Below are 21,551 nucleotides of genomic sequence, written 5' to 3' on the forward strand. Positions count from 1 at the left end.
TCCTCACGCGCGCTGAAGCTTTCTTTTCCCTCTCTTTCAACGGCTCGCTCGACTTTAGACGCTTAGAAAAAAGGCGCGCAGTAAAGATTACAGTTATTGTCAGGTGTTTACAAGTGATCTTTGTTCATTTACACGTCGACTCGATTTTAACATGAGGGAGATTGTTCATCTACAGGCCGGTCAATGTGGAAATCAGATCGGTGCCAAGGTAAGGGCACTTTTTTAATTTAAATGTATCGCAAAAGCAGTTGCATTTTTCAAAGTAACTAACGTTAGCGTTCGTGAGCTAGCTTTGTGTCGCTAGCCTGCTCATAAGTTAAGTCCAAACTAAAGTATTTGCGATTTGTTAGTTAGCAAGCTAACGCTAGATGTGGTTATCTGAAATGTGTGGTTGATATGAAGAGTAAATTCATTCAATTTGTCGATGGCTGCCTACATTTAGCTTACTAGCTATAATGCTATGAGTAACTTTTACCCGCTGACGTGCCACTAACCACTCCATCATACTTTTGCAGTTTTGGGAGGTTATCAGTGATGAGCATGGAATAGACCCAACTGGCACTTACCATGGAGATAGCGATCTGCAGCTTGAGAGAATCAATGTGTACTACAATGAGGCAACAGGTAACTGGAAATGATCCTCTATGTACATAGGTAGCTAGCAAATTTGTGACATTTTGAATAAATATAACACATTAAGTTGCTGGTTGAAGTGATTTTAAAGTGTATTTACGCAGGTAGTAGTGTCAAGTATTCAAACAATTATGCTGTGTTCTCTTTAACTAACACATTGTCACACTGTGTGATGTTAACAAATTAAAATATTGATATCAACCTGTCCAGATTGTAGGATATGCTTCTGTTCTGTAGTCACATTCTGCAATTGGCTTGCAATCAACTGCAGCAGTTTATTTTATATTTTGATCTGGGCATGTGCCAGCAGCTCAAGCCTCTGTATATGCGCCAGTGAAGTGAGTTCAGAAAAACAAAGTATGCATCTTAGAAATAGTTTTCACATAAACCTTATGTCCAAACTCAGAATAATCTGAACTCAGACCTTTCATGTAAAAAAGATGAGGGAAATTGTTCTTGCACAGCATGTAGGCTGAATGTTTAAATTGAACTATTATATTAATCTAATTATTCACAATAATTGTATTATTGTGTGCATACTCAGTGCCAACCGTGTTCCTGTTGGTCAGTCACCAGGATCGGCTCATAACACCAGCCACACACACCACACACTACACGATAAGACCCAAAAATTCAGACACTGCTAGATCTTTGTCAGACCGTACGAAGCGGTACTTAAAATAGTGGAAGCCGTAGGAAGTGCAACTTTATCCATATCTCAATGTGTATTCGGTAGGCCACGCTTTGAAAAACTACAAACCTCAGATGTCCCACTTCCTGGTTGGATTTTTCTCAGGTTTTCACCTGCCATATGAGTTCTGTTATACTCACAGACACCATTCAAACATTTTTTGAAACTTCAGAGTGTTTTCTATTCAATAGTACTAATAATAAGCATATATTAGCATCTGGGACAGTAGGAGGCAGTTCACTCTGGGCACGGTATTCATCCAAAAGTGAAAATGCTGCCCCCTATCCCAAAAAGGTTAACCAGATTTCCAGATTTAAGATAACCATAATATCGAAGTAAACTTTGAGTCACGCAACATGGTGTGTGGTCTCCGACTCAGAGAAACGATGACGTTTTAGGCTACAGATGAGATCTTGATGCTCCTTTCCAATAAAGAGGGTCTAATTCTGGTGACTTGATGCTTGACTGCTGTTTGACAAATACAAATATTCTCACTCTTATCCATAAATCTCATCATGTAGACTAGCCTACCCACACTGTATCTGCAAGCTGTTGGCTAGAGAGCATGTACAAAGACCAGAGTAGGAACATTTGCTATTTAATGCAACAGTTTGACTAAACTACCGGTAGAGTTGAAAATGTGATGGAAACACATGGAACTCTTTTTTATATACATATATATATATATGAAAACTTAAGTGAAAAAGTAAACGTTTTTGTGCACTGTTATCACACTGATTTTTATCCGCAACAAGTCAGTTTGGTGAAAATGTACCACTGGTGGGTAAACGCGCATATTTTCTTAATGCAGATTTTACAATATTTGCATGGAAATCTGTCACAAATTAGCTACTGACCCAAAATGTGTATGTTCATTTATTTCAGGTGGCAAGTATGTTCCTCGTGCCATTCTAGTTGATCTGGAGCCTGGCACGATGGACTCTGTCCGCTCGGGACCATTTGGCCAAATATTCAGACCGGACAACTTTGTCTTTGGTGAGCAAATGCTTTGAAATTGCAAATTCATTTCACATTACCATAGTAATACGCCTAGCCTACATCTCATTGCGTTACTTTTTGTTGTTTAAAGGACAGAGTGGTGCAGGTAACAACTGGGCAAAGGGTCATTACACTGAGGGAGCAGAGCTGGTAGACTCTGTCCTGGATGTGGTGAGAAAGGAAGCTGAGAGCTGTGACTGTCTTCAGGGTTTCCAGCTCACCCACTCCCTTGGAGGCGGCACGGGCTCTGGCATGGGTACCCTGTTGATTAGCAAGATCCGTGAGGAGTACCCTGACCGCATCATGAACACCTTCAGTGTGGTGCCCTCTCCCAAAGTGTCAGACACCGTGGTGGAGCCCTACAATGCCACCCTGTCTGTGCATCAGCTTGTGGAGAACACTGACGAGACTTATTGCATTGACAACGAGGCCTTGTACGACATCTGCTTTCGCACCCTGAAGCTGACGACTCCCACTTACGGGGACCTCAACCACCTGGTGTCAGCCACCATGAGTGGTGTCACCACCTGCCTGCGCTTCCCCGGCCAGCTCAACGCCGACCTACGTAAGCTAGCTGTCAACATGGTCCCATTCCCCCGCCTGCATTTCTTCATGCCAGGCTTTGCCCCCCTCACCAGCAGAGGTAGCCAGCAGTACAGAGCGCTAACGGTGCCCGAACTCACTCAGCAGATGTTCGATGCCAAGAACATGATGGCCGCTTGCGACCCCCGTCATGGCCGTTACCTCACCGTGGCCGCCATCTTCCGTGGCCGCATGTCCATGAAGGAGGTGGACGAGCAGATGCTGAACGTGCAGAACAAGAACAGCAGCTACTTCGTCGAATGGATCCCCAACAATGTCAAGACCGCAGTCTGCGACATCCCACCCCGCGGACTCAAGATGGCCGCTACCTTCATCGGGAACAGCACGGCCATCCAGGAGCTGTTTAAGCGCATCTCTGAGCAGTTCACAGCCATGTTCCGCCGCAAGGCCTTCCTGCACTGGTACACCGGAGAGGGCATGGACGAGATGGAGTTCACCGAGGCCGAGAGCAACATGAACGACCTGGTGTCTGAGTACCAGCAGTACCAGGATGCCACCGCCGAGGAGGAGGGCGAGTTTGAAGAGGAGGGAGAGGAGGATATGGGTTAGATGGATAAAAGGGATTTAAATCAATTTCAACTGCATTCCATCCCTTGTTTCAGTTCGTTATTTTATTCTCTTTCATTGCACAAAGAGCTACTGTCAGTTTTTAACCTCTTGTAATTGCAATAAATCTGATCATTTTCAAAACTCATGTGTTATTTTGTAGATGTAAAATATCAAATTGATGAGTAGTTTCTGAAAAACAGGAGACAAGATACATTTCTTTACAATAGTACATTTCTTGTTAAGTGCCTTTATAGATCAAGAAGCAGTAAGAGCATAAGCAAACATTTCTATAACACATTTGTTAATGTCTTTTTATAGTTGGTTACAGTGGGATTATAGTAAAACAAATGACCTTTTAAATGAAATCACACTAAATTGCCTCATTGGCAATTTAGTCTTCTAGAAATTCTATTTAAGCTGCAACATACAAATTGCATGCTTGCTACAAGTCCAAGATCTTGCTCCCTCCAAGTTGCATTTTTAATGCTTGGTTTTCACATGCAATGTTAAATTGCTCTCATTTTGAGGGAAACCTTTTACAGAAGTGCTTGGAAGGCATTGGCCAGGAAAAAGGTTGGTCTATATTACAATACAGTGCACAGGGACAACTTGGGTTGGGGAACTTTAGGCTAGACATTGGTGGACGCCATTTTCTACCTCACATTAATTTGCATCTACATATTAGTTTCTATGTGCAACGGTATCTTCCATTGCGCAAACTAAAGTACATCCCACTCCTGAGATTCAGATCAGATAGGCACACTCGCAATAAAGCTGTCCTAGTTAAGTTGGTTGAGCTGAATTCCCACTAGTAACCAATTTATGAAATGAAGAATTCCCATCATTGTTACATAGGACCTAGGTAACATACCTTTTTGACAGATAATGCAATGCATGTATTCCTATTACTTTCAATCATTTGTCATAGCGAATGGCAGTTGTATGTGGGATTGCCATGACAAAACCTGCATTATGAACCTTCTTCAGATGTTAGGTACCTAGTCTCTAGACAGACTGGTTGCCTCCCACAGTGTTACAAATGTTTTGCCCTAGGTCTGGGATTTCCAAGAGTATTAAGTACCCAGAACATTTGCAAGTTGTACACATATTAAGCAATTGGTGGTGGTGGTGAAATAGCACTTGCATTCGTTTACAACCATTACAGAATACAACTAACAAAATATAGACCTTTGAGATGTTGACAATGAGCAATTGAAAAGGTTGTCAGCATACCACAGTAAGTATGTTTTGTATGGGTAAAGATTTTTTTTTACCATCACCTGGTTTGGGGATTAAAAAAAAATACACACTCAAATTCAAAGATCTATTGTAAATTATTGTTTGAGATTTCACAATTTCTCTGAGTGTGGAACTTACTTGAGGGGCTTGCTGGTCATTAAATTGCCTTCAATAAAACTCCCAAACATATGTATTTGTACCTACAATGTCCAATACACCCTAAATGTCATTTTAATAGACAGTTAAAATAGATGGCATAACTCCTTTGTGTATGGCTAATAACTACAGACTAAGTTTTGTTTGGGAGATTTCACAATTGAGTGCTGAACTTACTTGAGGGGTTGCTGGTTAATAAACTACCTTCAATGAAACTCCCAAACGTACGTATTTGTGCCTACATGAGAACGTGTGTTTCGCTAATGATCTAAATCCAATGCAGATTGTAGAATCAACTTGGGTTACTGACCATAGAGAATCATTATTACTTTCAAATTCCCATATGACGACAATAGATTTCCATTAAACTGACCATTAAATAAAAAATAATTTATCATATATATTAATATAATCAAAACAAAAACCTTTTCTTTCTCTCAAAGAATCCATCTACATATAATCTGTTAATAATTTCCTTCAAGAAGGGTGGCTGTGGATCTGGACCCATTGCAGATTGTGCTGTAAAGTACCCAACTCCATTTGGCATTACAAGATACAGCAGAAACAAATCTGGGACGAGGTTCCACCAAACCCTTCTCCTGCCACCCATATTACTAGTAGCTCCCAAATCTCAGATGGCTTGTTCCCTTGGTTAAAAGCAATAAAAGCCTGTCAAACACAGGTACCATCAAGCCCAAGCCTCAAGAAACAAGTGTAATCCCAAATGGTACCCTATTCCAGCTATAGTGCACAACTGGTAAAAAGTAGGGCACTATAAAGGGAATAGAGTGCCATTTGGACTCAACCACAGTGATCATGTGGAGGCAGAATTAACCACAGTGATCTCAATCACTAACCAACTGCCACTAACCACAGACACTTTGATAAGTGTACATATATATTTGTATAATGTATGTCTACGTAAAACAAAACAGTAGGGTATGAGCGGTGATGAGGACGCTAGAAGGATTCCGGTTGGTACGTCGGAGATGGGTGTGTGTCTGCGGGAGAGGCCACTCCCACTACCCCCTGTCCATCAGGACTGAGAAGACCCAGCAGACCCTCGTCCATCTGCTCCAGTTCACTTTGGTCCAGAAGCTCAAAGTCCTCGTCCTCGGTCGGTACAAACATGTCGTCCGGCATCTCCTCGGCACTCCTCTCAGACTCTGCAGCGACCACATCCTGGTCCTTTTCTGCTTCCTCTGTCTCGGCGACAGGGGCGGGGGGGCTTTCCAGGGCGCTGGGGGGCATGTCGGTGGGCAGGAAATCTGCGATGGATGGGCCCTTACTTGCCTCAGTGGAGTGTAGCAGGGCCGACAGTGTGTTCTGTACCACGGTGGAGATTGCCGTGTTCACGATCTCCTCACTCAAGGCTTCCAGTGACGGCCTTGGGGCCTGGGATTCCCCTTCCCCCCCATGCACCACCACCTCCGCTCTCCCAGCACCCAGCAGTGGTCCCTGGTCCCCACCTGGCGGCCGTCCATGTCCGTTGAAGTGTGTGTTGACAAAGTGAAGCGGGGAGGCCAGGTGCTGGATGAGGAGGCTGGCGGGGCTCATGGGCTCCCCCTCCGAGGGCTCTCTTCCCCCAGCCGCGGCCCCGTCCCCTTGGCCCTGACCACGCAATGGGAAGTGGAGGAGGCTGTGCTCGCTGGGGAACTCGTCAATCGAGGGGAATTCAGGTAGGTCCCTTAGGAAGGCCTCCTCTGGGTCACTGTGCACACTCTGCTGGTCCAGGTCTAAACAGTCACAGGAGAGAGAGAGAGAGAGGATGGGGTTAAAGGTAGTCAGCAATGCATGAAGTAAATCGCAATATTGGGTTGACTTCTAAGAATGTAAATCGCAAGGCTGAACTTCTCTGCCGTTTTGGTCCAGCAGCTGTCACATTGCAGCAGCTTGAAGGTCGCCTGCACATGGCAAGATATTTTTTGCGAGTGAATGTCTACAATATCCTGCTTGTGGTAACGCCATGTCGCTGAGTAGCCGTTTAATATGCAGTGAAAATGTAATTCTGATATATAGTGAATGAGGAAGGAGTCAACAGCATACAGTTGAAGTCGGAAGTTTACATACACCTTAGCCAAGTACATTTAAACTCAGTTTTTCACAATTCCTGACATTTAATCCTAGTAAAAAAATCCCTGTTTTAGGTCAGTTAGGATCACCACTGCATTTTAAGAATGTGAAACGTCAGAATAATAGTAGAGAAAATGATTTACATTCAATTAGTATTTGGTAGCATTGCCTTTAAATTGTTTAACTTGGGTCAAACGTTCTGGGTAGCCTTCCACAAGCTGGGTGAATTTTGGCCCATTCCTCCTGACAGAGCTGGTGTAACTGAGTCAGGTTTGTATGCATCCTCGCTTTTTCAGTCCTACCCACAAATGTTCTATAGGATTGTGGTCAGGGCTTTGCGATGGCCACTCCAATACCTTGACTTTGTTGTCTTTAAGCCATTTTGCCACAACTTTGGAAGTATGCTTGGGGTCATTGTCCATTTGGAAGACCCATTTGCGACCAAGCTTTAACTTCCTGACTGATGTCTTGAGATGTTGCTTCAATATATCCACATAATTTTCCATCCTCATGAAGCCATCTATTTTGTGAAGGGCACCAGTCCCTCCTGCAGCAACGCACCCCCACAACATGATGCTGCCATCCCCGTGCTTAGAGGCCCTGAGTTTGAAGGTAGGCCTTGAAATACATCCACAGGTACACCACCTCCAATTGACTCAAATTATGTCAATTAGCCTATCAGAAGCTTCTAAAGCCATGACATAATCCAAGCTGTTTAAAGGCACTGTCAATTTAGTGAATGTAAACTTCTGACCCACTGGAATTGTGATACAGTGAAATAATCTGTCTGTAAACAATTGTTGGAAAAATGACTTGTGTCATGCACAAAGTAGATGTCCTAACCGACTTGCCAAAACTATAGTTTGTTAACAAGAAATTTGAGGAGTGGTTGAAAAACCAATTTTTTATGACTCCAATCTAAGTGTATGTAAACTTCCGACTTCAACTGTATGTTTAACATCGGGTTATATGCTAGGGACGGGCATTTGAAATGGCTTCACGATTAGAATAATATATATTTTTCAGATAGTCTACATGGTTTTAAAGAGTATTATTTTTTAAACTTCAATGGAGACCTGCTTGCGTAACTTGAGAGCCGGTGCACTGCGCTCTGCTTGGACGGGTGGGGGAGGGGCGATAGGGGAGCAGGGGCCGGTGTGTGTGACAGTCTGTGTGTGGGGCGAGGAGGGGGAGAGAGCGAGAAAGTTGGCAAACCGACACAAGCTAGTTAGACACACTTGTTGCTGCCATAGGTTATCTATCATACCATCTGCTAGTGTCCGTCATGACCGCATGTAATCTTTGTAAACAAACTAGCTACAGTAGCCAGCTAAATTAGCCAGGTAACTAGCTAAAGTAGCAAGGCTTATTGAGGCATCCTTGTGTACAACAATTCATATGAAACAACAGCCTACCAGTTGGTTGATCATTGTAGCCCAATTCCATTTAGCATTGAATAGAAATATCCCACTTCACTTGCTATACACATGGAGCCTCTGACTGTGGTGCGGCTTTGATTGACCGACAATAACACGCTAGGCGAGCATTTGTTTTAAATGGGGAAAAACATTTTTGCTTCGGTTTGCACTAATGAACACACACCATTCTTTTTCTTTTGAATCCAAGTTGCACAGAACAGATACTTTGGAGGAAGGGCCTGCTGTGCTTGGGCACCTACCTTCACAGACGTCTGTGAGCTGTGGGGTGGTAGCTCTGGATACGGAAAACCCCCCACTCTCCAAAATGGATGCTTCCTCGTCAGACAGCTCCGAGTCAGTGATGGCCATTGCCAGGGCGGTGGTCTTTGCATCCACCTGACCAATGACATCACCATTGTTCTTTAGTGAAAGGCTCTCGACAGAACCCATTCTAGAGCCCAATCAGGTTATTACAAAGTCAAGCCATAATATTTTCTTATCCTCTCAATTGTGAGGAAATGTCAACAATCAAACATGAATTAAACCACATTCTGTAAAAAACTAAAAAACTAATATTTTGCCTTTCATTGAGGGGAATATCTTGGTTGAGTACAAATAATCCCTCATTCCTCCTGAAGTGTGCGCTTGTTCTATTCCAGACATATTTAAAAGCATTAGATTTATAGGCATGGGCTAGAGGGAGTTTTCATTAACGTTCATTTCCTTTCAGATCCATAAGGGGAAGTGAACATGTGTATATTGCTAGGGAAAAAGGAAAGATTATTAGGATGCAACACGTGTCTAATTTTGAATCAGCCAAACCATTGAATCAGCAAAATTATTTGACAAGTCTCATGGAATGTAGGCTGCTAATGTAGGTTGAATGATAGAACAGCTATTTCCATGTTAAAATGTTATGGGATGCATTTTCTCCATTGTTTTCGGTGGTAGGCCACTCTGGTAAGACTATATTATGCTAAAATAGCCATAGTAGTGTACTTGGCCACTGTTAAAAAAACAAACTTAAAGCGGGTACAGCCTCAGTGTTCACAGTAAATGTGCACTGGAAGTTGCACAGAATTTTCACAACATTCAAGTTTGCGCTCAGCAGACCTGAAATTTGCTCAGTGACAACATTTGAGGGAACATTGCCCCCCCAACCCTAATTCTAACCGTAGCCCCCTAGAAATAGCCTTTCTCCCTTGTGGGGGCCGACAAAATGTTCCCAGTTGATCCAATTTTTGTTCTGGTCCTCACAAGTATAGGTAAATATGTCCATACAAACACATGATCCTTGTGCAAGATGGCAGACGGCGTGGTGCTTACCAGTGGGGCAAAGCAGGATAGCTCCTCCTCGCTCTCGCTCTCTGTCTCAGCCCTGGGCTCATCCCCTTCCTCCACCTCCTTCTTCACCTCTGCAACACACACACACATTTTTAAAGGGTAACTGCAGGATCCAAGAAGTTGAATTTAAGACTTAAGACATTTAAAATGTCACTTGGCGTACAATTTAATACAAATTGAGGTCTGCATGCGCCACACCAGCTAATATTCTTCTCCAGAAATGAGCCCATGTTGGCAACAGTCGTATTTTTAGGGCTGTCTCTTTCAAAGGTGGCTCATTATCAGGCAGGTGTGCTCTTTCACGAGCCTGACGAATGTAGTAGTTTAGTGGCTACTGGCTAGACGAGATGGCTGAAGCATGGGGTTGCCCATCTGCATTTGTTAGGCTACCCCAATGGGCTAATCATTAACTAAGTCTCCAGAATTTTGGCTTCGATTTCAACACCAGCTTAGTATATTGATACTCAATACCATAATGATGAAAATAAATGCCTTACAAAAGGTCAAATATACAGCACTGTTACTATATAAAACACATGGTCAACCAGAGAAAGGCCACTGGGCGTGCAGGCTTTTGAGCCAGCACTGTTCAAACACACCCGAGTCAGCTTAACAAGGTCGATTTGTAGAATCTGGTTTGTTAGAGTGGGGCTGGGACAAATGTCTAGACACACAGTAGGTCTTCTGGAGGTATTATGCTATAACAGAATACAACCAAAAAGGTGAAGAAAATAACTCCCTCGTGAAATGAATCAGGTATCAAATGGTTTGAGCTAAGGTAGCTAAGTGGGAGGGCTCTAGGCGGACTTCCAGTGGCAAGTAAAGAAGTACACCATTTCATCTAACATCTTCATGGAGTGCATGATGGATATTTTGATGTGCAATTTTTCAAAATAGGATCCAGAATAATTAGATATGTTTTTTGTCTCTTTAGAGGTGAATGTTCCTGTATATTTGCATATTGGCCTTGGTGATAGACTATGCTACATCATTTACCAATTGAGGAAGTGGGAACTCAAAACACATTAGTTAGATTGCTAAATCTAAATATGATATTGTTTCTTTAGCCATGCAATTGATCTAACAGTAATTGTAATGTCCTACAAAAACGTTTCATTGGTAGCCTACTTGATGCATTCATCGCAAATGGTGCGCTCCGCTCCGTTGGCAAATCATCTCAATTACATACTGCGTTTGTAAAGTGTTTTTTCCCCTCCTTTATATTGACAGTTCCAAAATAATTGTTACTCAAATAAAGCTGAGACTCCTAACAGTAACAGTAGTTGTTGGAAAAACTGTCTTTCACGCAATTATATTTCGAAATGTAGAGCTTAACTTTCAGAATACATCAGAATACATCTCTCCCTTCACCTTGTGTGCAAAGAAGGGAGCGGGAGTGAGAGCCAGCAGCGAAACAGGGACAGGACAGATACTTTCATTGCAGGAAAATCATATAATGGTTTTAGACCCCCCCCCAAATAAATAAAAAACCCAATAAATATATTTTTATTTTTTATAAATCAGCAGGACTGTTGTGTAGCCTAATCACCGAAATTACAAACATAAGCAAAATTGCTTCGGTACAAGGAGGGCGTCTGTAATTTTCGGTTTATCGTCCCAGCTCTAGTTAGTGTTGTCTATCAAATGGCATAGGGTACCTTGCTCTCTCTGGCAACGACGCGACTCACGGAGGTCAACTTGTCTCGAAAGAGCATTATTTGAAGTTCAATTGTGTTTGTTTTTCCCGCGGTGGCAACAATTAAGCAGCTGCGCAATATAACGGAAACACAGTAGTCATCTCTGTTGCATTTTTTTAAAGACCTTTGAAAGCACAATTTAAGACTTAAGACCTTTAAGGATCTGTAGAAACCCCAAATCCTTACATGTCTGAAAATAAATTTGCTCCAGCTGCCACACTAGTGGCACAAACCCGGGAGGAGAACGGTTTCCCAGTGTTGGGTTCTGAGAATAGGAAATATACTTATTCATGTCACTGATGGAGTTCTGAGGTTTAGAGGGTCTACACCAGAAGTTAAGGATTATAGGAGGAAGGTATATATTGTGTGCAACTAAGCTTGGAATGTGTTGAGTGCAGGGATCGATTACATGTGGCAGGCATTGATAAGGGGAGAGAGCCATGGATTAGTGATTGAGGGGGGGGTTTGAGGTCAGGTCACCTTAAGGGAGAAATAAAAGTTCATGGCCTGTAGCACTTGTGTCATGCCTAGCAGTAAATTATTATGTTTGTACAAACGTGTAGGAGGAGACTCCACCTATGAGGAACGGTTAAATATCCGCGCTTGTGTGAACATGTTTTTGTCTGAATGCAGCTATATTGACCCTCTGGGCAGAGTAAACTTGGTTAAGCTTTCATCATGTCTGTTGAGTGTTTTACTCTGGGAATTAGAATCTAACACCAGGCAACCCTGACGTTCAGTGTTCACAGCCAGAGAGGGGACCAGGTGATGAATGGCGGAGGGCACACACACACCCACACACACAATGTAAACTCACTCCTCTTATCGTGCTTGTGGTGCTGCGTGTCTCCCTTCATACTGTAGTCCAGTTTCATCAGGATGGGCTCCAGGCCCGTGTACATCCGCTGGATCAGCTCGTGGTACACCACCAGAGGCCACACCAACACACTCAGCGCTGGGCACAGGACAAAAAAACAACCCCAACATGGCACTTCAATGGCTTTTGACTCACCATGACAAGTGCAGCATCCGAAATGGCACCCTTTTGCCTACATAGTGCACTATGTTTGATCAGAGCCCATAGCGTTCTGGTCAAAAGTAGTGCCCTTTATAGGGAGCCATTTGGAATGCACTCAATCTTCAGTGTAAACCAGAGAACGGGATATATTCAGGGTCGTATTCATTAGTGAACACCGTAGCAAAACATTTTGCAACGGAATCCATTTACTCCAAACGCTACAACGTTGCAAATGTCTGGCTAACTGTGTGCACTATTGACTACGACCCTGGAATACTGAGCTTCACAAATGGCCAAATCACAATACATTTCTAGGTTGGGGAATGGCAACACTATAAATGGTGGTATGAAGGTTGCATTTAGAAGTTATTGGCAATAACTTTGGTTGGCAATTGTTATGCAGTAGCACTGCTTTTCTTACAGACAACCACACCCATTGGCATACTGGTTGGTTGGTTGCCTTTGTGAAAAACAAGGGAAAAGGATTGAAAACGCAAGGCAGCTCACCGATGATATAGGATATCATGATTCCTGGTACGTAGTGTCCTACCACGGCGAGCACAGAACAACCAGAGCACATCATAGCACAGAACTGGAGGGAGAAAAGAGACGCAGTGCCATTAAACCTGCAAGTTGGCTGAAACTAGTGTAGGGGAGGGACGACTACTTCAGCATCAGCAAATACCTCTTCAGACCAGAGGAGGATGGTGGGAGGAGCTATAGGGGGAGGCTCGTTGTAATGGCTGGAATGGGATTCATGCAACGGTATAACATATGGAAATCACGTTTTACTACGTTCCATAAATTCCGTTCCAGCCATTAATGAACTCGTCCTCCTACAGCTCCTCCCACCAGCCGTAACTCCTTCAGATATACAAAAAAATATATGCAACTCAAGCAATTTAATGTTTTGATAAACCATGAGAGGCACTCAAACAACAATATGGTAATTTAGCCGTTGCTTTAATACACTTCAACCTACAGATACCAAATGACACAATCAGTATATGCGGCCAACGTGGGAATCGAACCCACAACCCCGATGTTGGAGGCAATGAGCTCTAACCCACTGAGTCGCCATCAAACCCAACATACCTTTCCGTGGTTCTGCCTTTTGTACTGCAGCATCTCCTGGACGTAGAGGCAGCAGTAGAGGTAGCTCTCCACCAGGTGGTGGCTGAGCTCTGGAATGCTGAGGAGCCGGGGTTGCACACTCATGGCCTCTCTGCAGTCAGAGAAAGAGACCGTGGGATGAACAAATGAACACAAGCAGTACTAAGCCAGACCTAAAAAGCTTCAAGCGTCTCAGAGTAGGAGTGCTTATAATAGATAGGGTGAGCCTGATCCTAGATCAGCTCTTCTACTACTCTTTATAAATATGTGCCCTGGTGCTATTGACAGGTACAGAGCACCAAACAAGTAGGGAAAACGCCTGAATAATCAAATGAGTCACTATAACAGTAAAGTGCTTGAAGGTGTTATAGGAGCAGGGTGGAGTAGGATGTGTTTAAAGGCCCAGTGCAGTCAAAAATCGTGAGGTTGGAATAATACTGTGAAATTGTGCAAATGATGATAATGCCCTTTTAGTGTAAGAGCCTATTTTGGTGGGATGGAGTTTTGGCCTTCAATGGTGACATCTCCATGCAGTAAATTAATTAATACACCAATAAGAAAGAGTTCCAAACCTCTCTGCCAACAACAACTAATGTTACATTTCCCCTCCCCACTCAGACCACTCCCAGACAGTCCTAGCTACATTTTTGTTGATTAATTGCTCTTTGCTAAAAAAATACATTTGTTTATTTTTGTACTATTTCAATTTAAAACAATCACATTAAGGTACTTAATTGTTACCCAGAAATGATTTGACACAGATTAAAAACAGCTGCAATGGACCTTTAACTGAGTCAAGAGGTGTACCTTTCCAGTGGGTTGGCCTCAGGATACTGAACTGTAGCGGAGAGAGTAGACAGGAGAGATTTTTTCCATCTAAGTCCAACATCATCAACAATACATTTTAGACTTCATAGAATAGCCATGGGAATCAAAGTCATCAGAACAATGACATGTAAAATCTAATCTAAATCCACAACATTCAACCATCTTATCAAAGCGTGACCTGTACCAGCATTTCAGACTTCACACTGACCCCAGAGTCAGGGGTGGGTGTTGCAAGAGTAATGCATGCATGCACCTACTATGCACTTACTTACCGGTTGTAAGAGGTAATTTATGCTTCCATCTCTCCAGCTGCATGAGCCCTAGAATGGAAAGACTCAGGAGGAAGAGAGGACGCAGGGACGTCGAAGACAGAAGCCTGTAAAACACACATGAAAACAACCCATGCCATTTTAAAATGTTCCTAGCTATTTGCTAACGTTAAGTAGCTAGCTAGCCACAGGAGTGAATAGACTGTCAGCTAGCCCCCTGTCCTGGTTCAGGACAATACATGAAACAGAACTGTCAACTTGGCCACGTTCAGTTGTCAAACGTTGCAGATATAAATGCCATGAATACAGCCATCATGATTCCTTGGTCTACATGTCGGAGAGGCATGTTTGTTCTACATTTACACATTTCTATCCGAACGCTCCAAAACGTCTTGTTAGCAAGGTAGCTAGATTAGACAGCTGTCAACTAGGTACTGCTATTTCAAAGATAGCTAACTTGTAGCTAATGTACGGTATTTGGCCAAACGTTATTCATTTAATTGATACTAGCAGGGTACATTTTGGCATGCCAAACTACCAACTGACAGCGTTAAAAAGGTAATTAGCCACCGAGCTAGCGTCGCTGTCGTCCGAGGGATTATCGATGTCTCGCTGTCATTCAATCTAGCGACACTACAGCAAGTAGCTAGCTGGCGTTACTACTACCAAGCTAAAACAGTCGCGACAGTGCATCTTCCCATTCCAGGGCAACATCACCGATGACATGAGTGATTCTTACTAATGATTTTAGCATTACCAGAACAAGGTGTTCAGCGTGAGCGCAACAAAGATGCTGTAGAGCGGCCTTTCCCAAACAAGCAGCCTCTGCACCCATAACAGCAACGGCTCATATTGCGATAGCCAGCCTTGGAGACGCTCTCGCAGTTGCACAAGCTCAGGGTTCTCGTCCCCACATACTGGCTCTGATCCTCCGGCAGGGAACAGGTCCTCGAGGACGGCAGAGGAAGAAACCGAGGGGCGTCTAGCCTCCTCTCCGCTCGCCATTTTTCCCCCCCCACTTTGTTATGTTGTTTTGGTGATCACGGGGTATGGATAGGCGGATAGATCCACGCAGGCCCGTCACTGTTAACCAAAAAAAAAGTAGGACCCCGATGTTACTGCTCGTCACTAGTTACCACAGCCACAAAGTCACAAACCCCGCCCATTTCTACTATCGCTCTTCTTCAAATGTGATTTTAAACTTAACCCCAACCACCCTGGTAATCTTATGCCTAACCTTAATTTAAGACCAAAACGAAAAATGTGTTTTTCATTCATTCTTACTATGCAGCCATTTATGACTTTGTAGCTATGCTATCTAGTGGACACACAGTTTACTGGCTCAGCATGTCACGTGCTTCCTTGTTTACTGCCCTCTTGGTTTCGCGAAAACAATAGCTATTTACTGACATCTGCTGGATAAATTGGATACTGCTATCCACTGTTTCATAAAATACAATTTATATTTCTTTCTCCACTTCTTACCCTGAAAAGCTTACATAAAACAGTGAAATCCATTGTGCAAGTCCATTATAAAAAAACAAGTAAAATTGATTAGAACATGTTTAATAAAGCACAAATTCAGCGCAACACAAAGTAACACAAACTTACATCATCAATTTGATAAAATGCAACTAAGGACAATTGTGTTTTATTGAACTCAACTGATACAGTTGATTGTTGCGGATTATGTTTCTCTCCACAGCAGTACGATGGCATTTTGAAAACGGTCTCCCTTTTCATCCACTTCACATTGTTCTCTAGTGATCTCAGTTTGATTTGCTTGAAATCTCTGGAAAAGAAAAAACAACAGTGGAGATGCAATATGATCAAAGATTGGAATGATTATAACCAAAGCATATGATTAAAAAAAGGTTGTGTGCATTATATGAGCATAAATGTAGATAATACGCTCCATACAGATCCTTGCCATAGACACAAACCAATCTGAGAGATGCAAATGTACAACACGGTCGCATCCCAAATGGCACCCTATTACCTATATATAGTGCACTACTGACCTGAGATAGACTAGTGTCCTGTCCAGGGGCTGTACTTGTCTATCAAGCTGCCTCACGCTACAGAAACAGGAGATAGGCTCGTGCTCCTATGAGCCGTTCCGGCTTGCACAAGCCAGGATATTTTTTTTAACTTTTCAACCTGAGCCCTATGGACAATGGTCAAAAGTAGTACACTACACTACACGGGATAGGGTGCCATTTGGCACGCAGATCAAATTGGATATCATCAAATCTTTATGCAGATACATCACCACATTCCTCTAGTGCCATACTGTAACTTTAAGCTACAGCTAGTCCATAGAATGTCAACCACAAAGGCTTGGAATCTTCAAGAGTCCACTCCTTCTGAACATCATTGGATTTATCCTGCGCCCCATGCATCAGGCAAGCAGGGAACGATAGGTCAGATCATCATCACCCTTTGTGTGTGTGTGCATGTGTGTGTGTGTGTGTGTGCATGTGTGTGTGTGTGCATGTGCGTGTGTGCCCACTTGCATGTTGGTGCTTCGGGGTTGATACGTGGCTGAAGCTCAGAGAAACAGGGGGCAATGTATAGCAGCAGCAGCTGTTGTGTGGGGGGGGGGGGGGGGGGGGGGGCAGTCAGTGAGCTGGGGGGATTGGGGAGAGGCGAGAAAAAAAAAAGGGTGTACCTACCTGGGCCGGGGAGGTGGGGCTAGAGGCGGTGGAAGATGGGCAAGAGGGCCTGACTCCCACAGGTGTTTTGAGGCTAAAAGGGTGTCATTACCTGCCGGGGTTAACACCACGGCCTGGAGCAGGTCGGAGAGAGAGATGATCCCCCTGCACACGTCCTCTTTGTCTACCAGGACCAGCCGATGGCCCTGAGGGGAAAGGATGGGAACAGGACGAGGAGTGGAAGGGGGGGGGGGGGGATGGAGAGAGCAATGGGGCAGGATGGGGGGTAAGACGGTGACAGGATGGAGAGAGGATGGAGGGCACGATTGGGAGAGGATGGGGACAGGATGAGGACAGTATGGGGAGAGGATGGATAGTGGATTGGGGCAGGATGGGGTAGAATGGGGAGAAAATTGGTGCAGAATGGGGAGAGGATGGGGCAGGATGGGAGTGTGTGGCGGAAAATGGTTGGCCGTGGTTACACAACAAGGGCGTACCGGTAGTTAAGTAGAGTAGAGCAGAGCAGTAAGAAACAGAGGGCTATAACCTATGCAGTCTACAGTTAATACATTGAAATACATAAAAATACTAGTGGCCTAATGTCACAAACCTTCATAACTCTATTTATATTTCATTGTGTGGGCTAATAGAGTGAAATGTTACAGCATGGCATAACCCATTACTTTGATGTATTTTTAAAACAAACTCATAGGTGGAGTGGAGAGGCAGGGCCACTGTGACAGAGGACATGACCTGGATCATACACGTTCAGGTAGTCCCTCCCTGTTGCAGCCTGTTTTCTTCCATTTGGTGCCTTATGGACACAACCCTGGGGGGAGAGCAGAGTGGGACACTAACCTCAGCCTTAATGATGCGATCGATGACGGTCTCCAGGGGTCTCGTCAGGGAGGCACTTGACCACGCCCTCGACCGAAACAGCAGCGCCGTCGGATGGCCTCCTCCATGGACATGTTCAGGTTGTTGTATGTCTTCTGGGAGGCCAAATTCTGTCTCCGAGAAGAAGAGACAAGGAGAGGAGCGGCGAGAACAATTCAAATGTACACAACGCACCAAACAAAGACACGAAGGACTTGATTTTGTATAGTTTTCAGGTGAATTCAACTGTAAAGGGCAGTTTTGGGGTACTCACAATCACATCAAATCTGGAGTAGAGAGCCACCACTTTGCCTTGGTGTAGAAAGGATAGTGAGATACACAGCCTACCTACATCTTACAAGTCAAACTTTATTTTGAAGGGTACCTAAATAAGGACAGACACACATACTGTACGAGTCAGTGTTCGACTTTGAACTAGAGATGAGGTTAACCCACCTTGCTCATTTACTACGGGCAGTGCGGAGACCCTCCTCTCTACAAACAGAGACAGGGCATCGTAGACTGAGGCCGTCTGCTGGACCGTGGCAATGTTCCGGAATGTCCCGATCCCAACGTCCTGGATCGTCTTCTGCATGAAGCAGTGTTTTGGGACTGTCTCTTTCTGTGTAGAGTACTTAAAAAAAAGGGAACACAAGGAGTGTAAAAGCAACACACACAGTTCACAACACCACTATTTGAAATGGATGCCCAAAATGATACGAGCAAAAACACAGACATCTTCAAGTCATGTCGTCTTACAAATATATGGAGAAACTTGAGGATTCGCTTGTGCGTGAGAATGTGTAAGACATTTCCGGACACGGGATCGATAACCGGCAATCTGTGGATCTGATACCTCAGTAGGGAATATATGGCGTAGAAGAGGCTGCAAAGGAGAGGAGGGGAGACTGAGTAGGTCAATAGTCACTGTGTCTAACCCTGGAGAGCACAACCAACATCCACTCCTGGGTCATGTTGCAAAAAATATTTTGCTACATTGTGCCCTACTGAACACAACCCTGAACAATGCCTGTAATTGACTGAATCCTAGCCTCAATTTCCTTAGTCTGTCACTCATTAAAAAAGTTATCAGCAAAAGTACCAACTCAGACAAAGCCAGGTGACAGGAGTTGGTTTGACTGAGAGCTGAGTAGATTTACCTGGCGTCTGGAGTCATACTGTGAAGACAGTGGTTGGAGTATTGCAGGTACACATCTGCAGACAGAGAGAAATAATCGGAAGGGAAAGTTACTGGAAGACATGTACGTAAATACCATAGACATAGAACACTGTATCATTTGCCTTCTCTAGCTTTGAAACTTGAATGATTCACCTCGCCAAGTTCCAATTTGATGCCTCTCCAGCTCATTCATTTGAACCTGTGGGAGGGGGGAAACATATTGGACAACTTATATTATGAATGATGTCTGTGCTATTCACACAACCACGATCTTGTCTCCATTGAACACGCTTTTTAGTCCAGGACAAGGCTTAAAGGGATAGTCCACCCAAATTACAAAAGGGTTTCCTTACCCTGTAAGCAATTTATGGACAAGGCAAGACGGCAATCCATGCTTTGGTTTTGTTTACCTGGTCACTGTCACCATGGCTAACATTTAAGGATTTTGGTCAAAAAAATCAATGCTGGTCAACATTATTAGCATTTTTCAATCATCTTAAAGCACGTTTATTGAGCTACACAATCCATTTCAGACACATTGGGATGATTTGGACATGAAATGTGAAACATTCTTATGTCTGGGATATTGACTTGCATTTGGTTAAAATACACACCAATGGGGACCTGTAGTAATAATGGAGAATGTTGATGAAATCTGTTATAGTCAGCATACCTGTGAGGACAATAGAGAGAGAGAGAGAGAGAGAGAGAGAGAGAGAGAGAGAGAGAGAGAGAGAGAGCTCTTATCACTATTGGCATGGACATGGACATGTTTTAGGACAGCAGGACTGAGGGGGCCGCACATAAAATTGGCCTCTGAAGTTATGGGGAGGTGGAGTGGGGACAAAGTTACACACACAAACAGTTACAGATCCCCTATACAGCTCATCCCACGAAACAGACACACAAGTGTACATGCACACACAAGCACTGAAGGTTACCTGAATTACCTGCATTCTTCGATTGTTCACGCATCTCTTGAAACGAGATCTCGACCAACATAAAAATACACCAACAAGCTGAATCACTCCATAACACCTTGATAATAGTGCTCTAAAATCTGCTGGAATGAACCTTCGAGGGAAAAACACTCAGGATCAAGGTAAACTAAGCTCTAAACCAAAAACGCTGTTTTACAATCCAATATACTTTTTTTACCCCAGCTTTATTCCTTGTAGTCCTACATGTTTCCGTCCTACACACACTTCTCAAACACAAATCCGGCCAACTGTTCCATGACCTACCTGCCTTATAAGTATTCTCTCCATGAAAGAGTTGGGCACTACGCACCCAACAACAAAACGCTAGGTCCTGCTACACGCAGGCTCCTCTCCCCCTGCCTATCCCACAAACCAGTTGGGTCTATATTAGGAGCAGGAGTCTCAAGTGGTATGCAGAGGGCCAAGGGGATGGGGGCGGGGGTGAGGGGAGAGGCGCAGGCAACAGAGGGGTGGGTACATTCCTCTCTGACATATTCTGCATAGTTTCTGTGTGGATTTTGGGACGATTACAGTGTGTTGTTGATGTGGTTCCTGAGTTGTGTAAAACATTTTGCCAGGCATTGTAACTGATCTGATATTTTGCACAGAAGCACAGTGTCAGAAATGCTCAGGCAGACTTGGCATACTAGGACTACATGAGGCACAGCAGTCAAAATGACATGTTGTGTTGTGATATAGATATGTGCCGAAGTAGAATGCAATAGAGGTGCTGCAGTGTTTGGAAAGGCGTGCCATGACTCTGGTGATGGGTGCAACAATGTTGACTGTTTTGATTCAGCTGTAATGGCTTCCTGTTCCCATTGGCATTGTCTTGTTCATTATTTGCACAAGCTTGAGGACAGCAGCAATGAACGGAAATGAGGTGAAGTACACTATGTTGCGCAAAGTTGTTGCTGGGAAAATGGCATTTTTATAGTGTTTCCTTGATTCCTCACATCCACTCTCCTTCTCAGAACACATTGGAGAAGATTGGGGCTCACGTTCACAAAGAGTCTCAGAGTAGGAGTGCTAATCTAGGATCAAGTTTAGCTTTTTAAAATCAAATGAAATCAAATCGTCTGTCACATGCACCGAATACAACCTTAAAGTGAAAGGGTTACTTACCAAGCCCTTAACCAACCAATGCTTTAAGAAGTTTAAGAAAAATAAGTGTTAGGTAAAAAAATAGAAAATAAAAGTAACAAATAATTAAACCGCAGCAGTAAAATAA

At 43.7% G+C, this 21,551-nt stretch overlaps 2 protein-coding genes and 1 pseudogene across 2 annotated transcripts; 1 reads left to right on the forward strand and 2 right to left on the reverse strand.

Moving 5' to 3' along the window:
* The first annotated feature begins 88 nt into the window (after window positions 1-88).
* Window positions 89-3,475, forward strand: LOC139413107 (tubulin beta-4B chain-like). Its single transcript, XM_071160170.1, has 4 exons — window positions 89-208; window positions 516-624; window positions 2,210-2,320; window positions 2,415-3,475. The coding sequence occupies exons 1-4, from the start codon at window positions 152-154 to the stop codon at window positions 3,473-3,475; spliced, it is 1,338 nt and encodes a 445-aa protein (XP_071016271.1). The 5' UTR covers window positions 89-151.
* On the reverse strand, window positions 3,201-15,769 carry LOC139413106 (reticulophagy regulator family member 2). Its single transcript, XM_071160169.1, has 9 exons — window positions 15,388-15,769; window positions 14,634-14,737; window positions 14,341-14,371; window positions 13,516-13,645; window positions 12,928-13,012; window positions 12,220-12,357; window positions 9,688-9,776; window positions 8,622-8,757; window positions 3,201-6,606 (listed from the first exon to the last, which is right to left on the reverse strand). The coding sequence occupies exons 1-9, from the start codon at window positions 15,633-15,635 to the stop codon at window positions 5,831-5,833; spliced, it is 1,737 nt and encodes a 578-aa protein (XP_071016270.1). The 5' UTR covers window positions 15,636-15,769; the 3' UTR covers window positions 3,201-5,830.
* Window positions 15,770-16,180: 411 nt separating this feature from the next.
* Window positions 16,181-20,617, reverse strand: LOC139413109 (5'-AMP-activated protein kinase subunit gamma-3-like; annotated as a pseudogene).
* Window positions 20,618-21,551: the final 934 nt, after the last annotated feature.

Source organism: Oncorhynchus clarkii, chromosome 7, assembly GCF_045791955.1.
Source record: "Oncorhynchus clarkii lewisi isolate Uvic-CL-2024 chromosome 7, UVic_Ocla_1.0, whole genome shotgun sequence".
Classification (NCBI taxonomy): domain Eukaryota; kingdom Metazoa; phylum Chordata; class Actinopteri; order Salmoniformes; family Salmonidae; genus Oncorhynchus; species Oncorhynchus clarkii.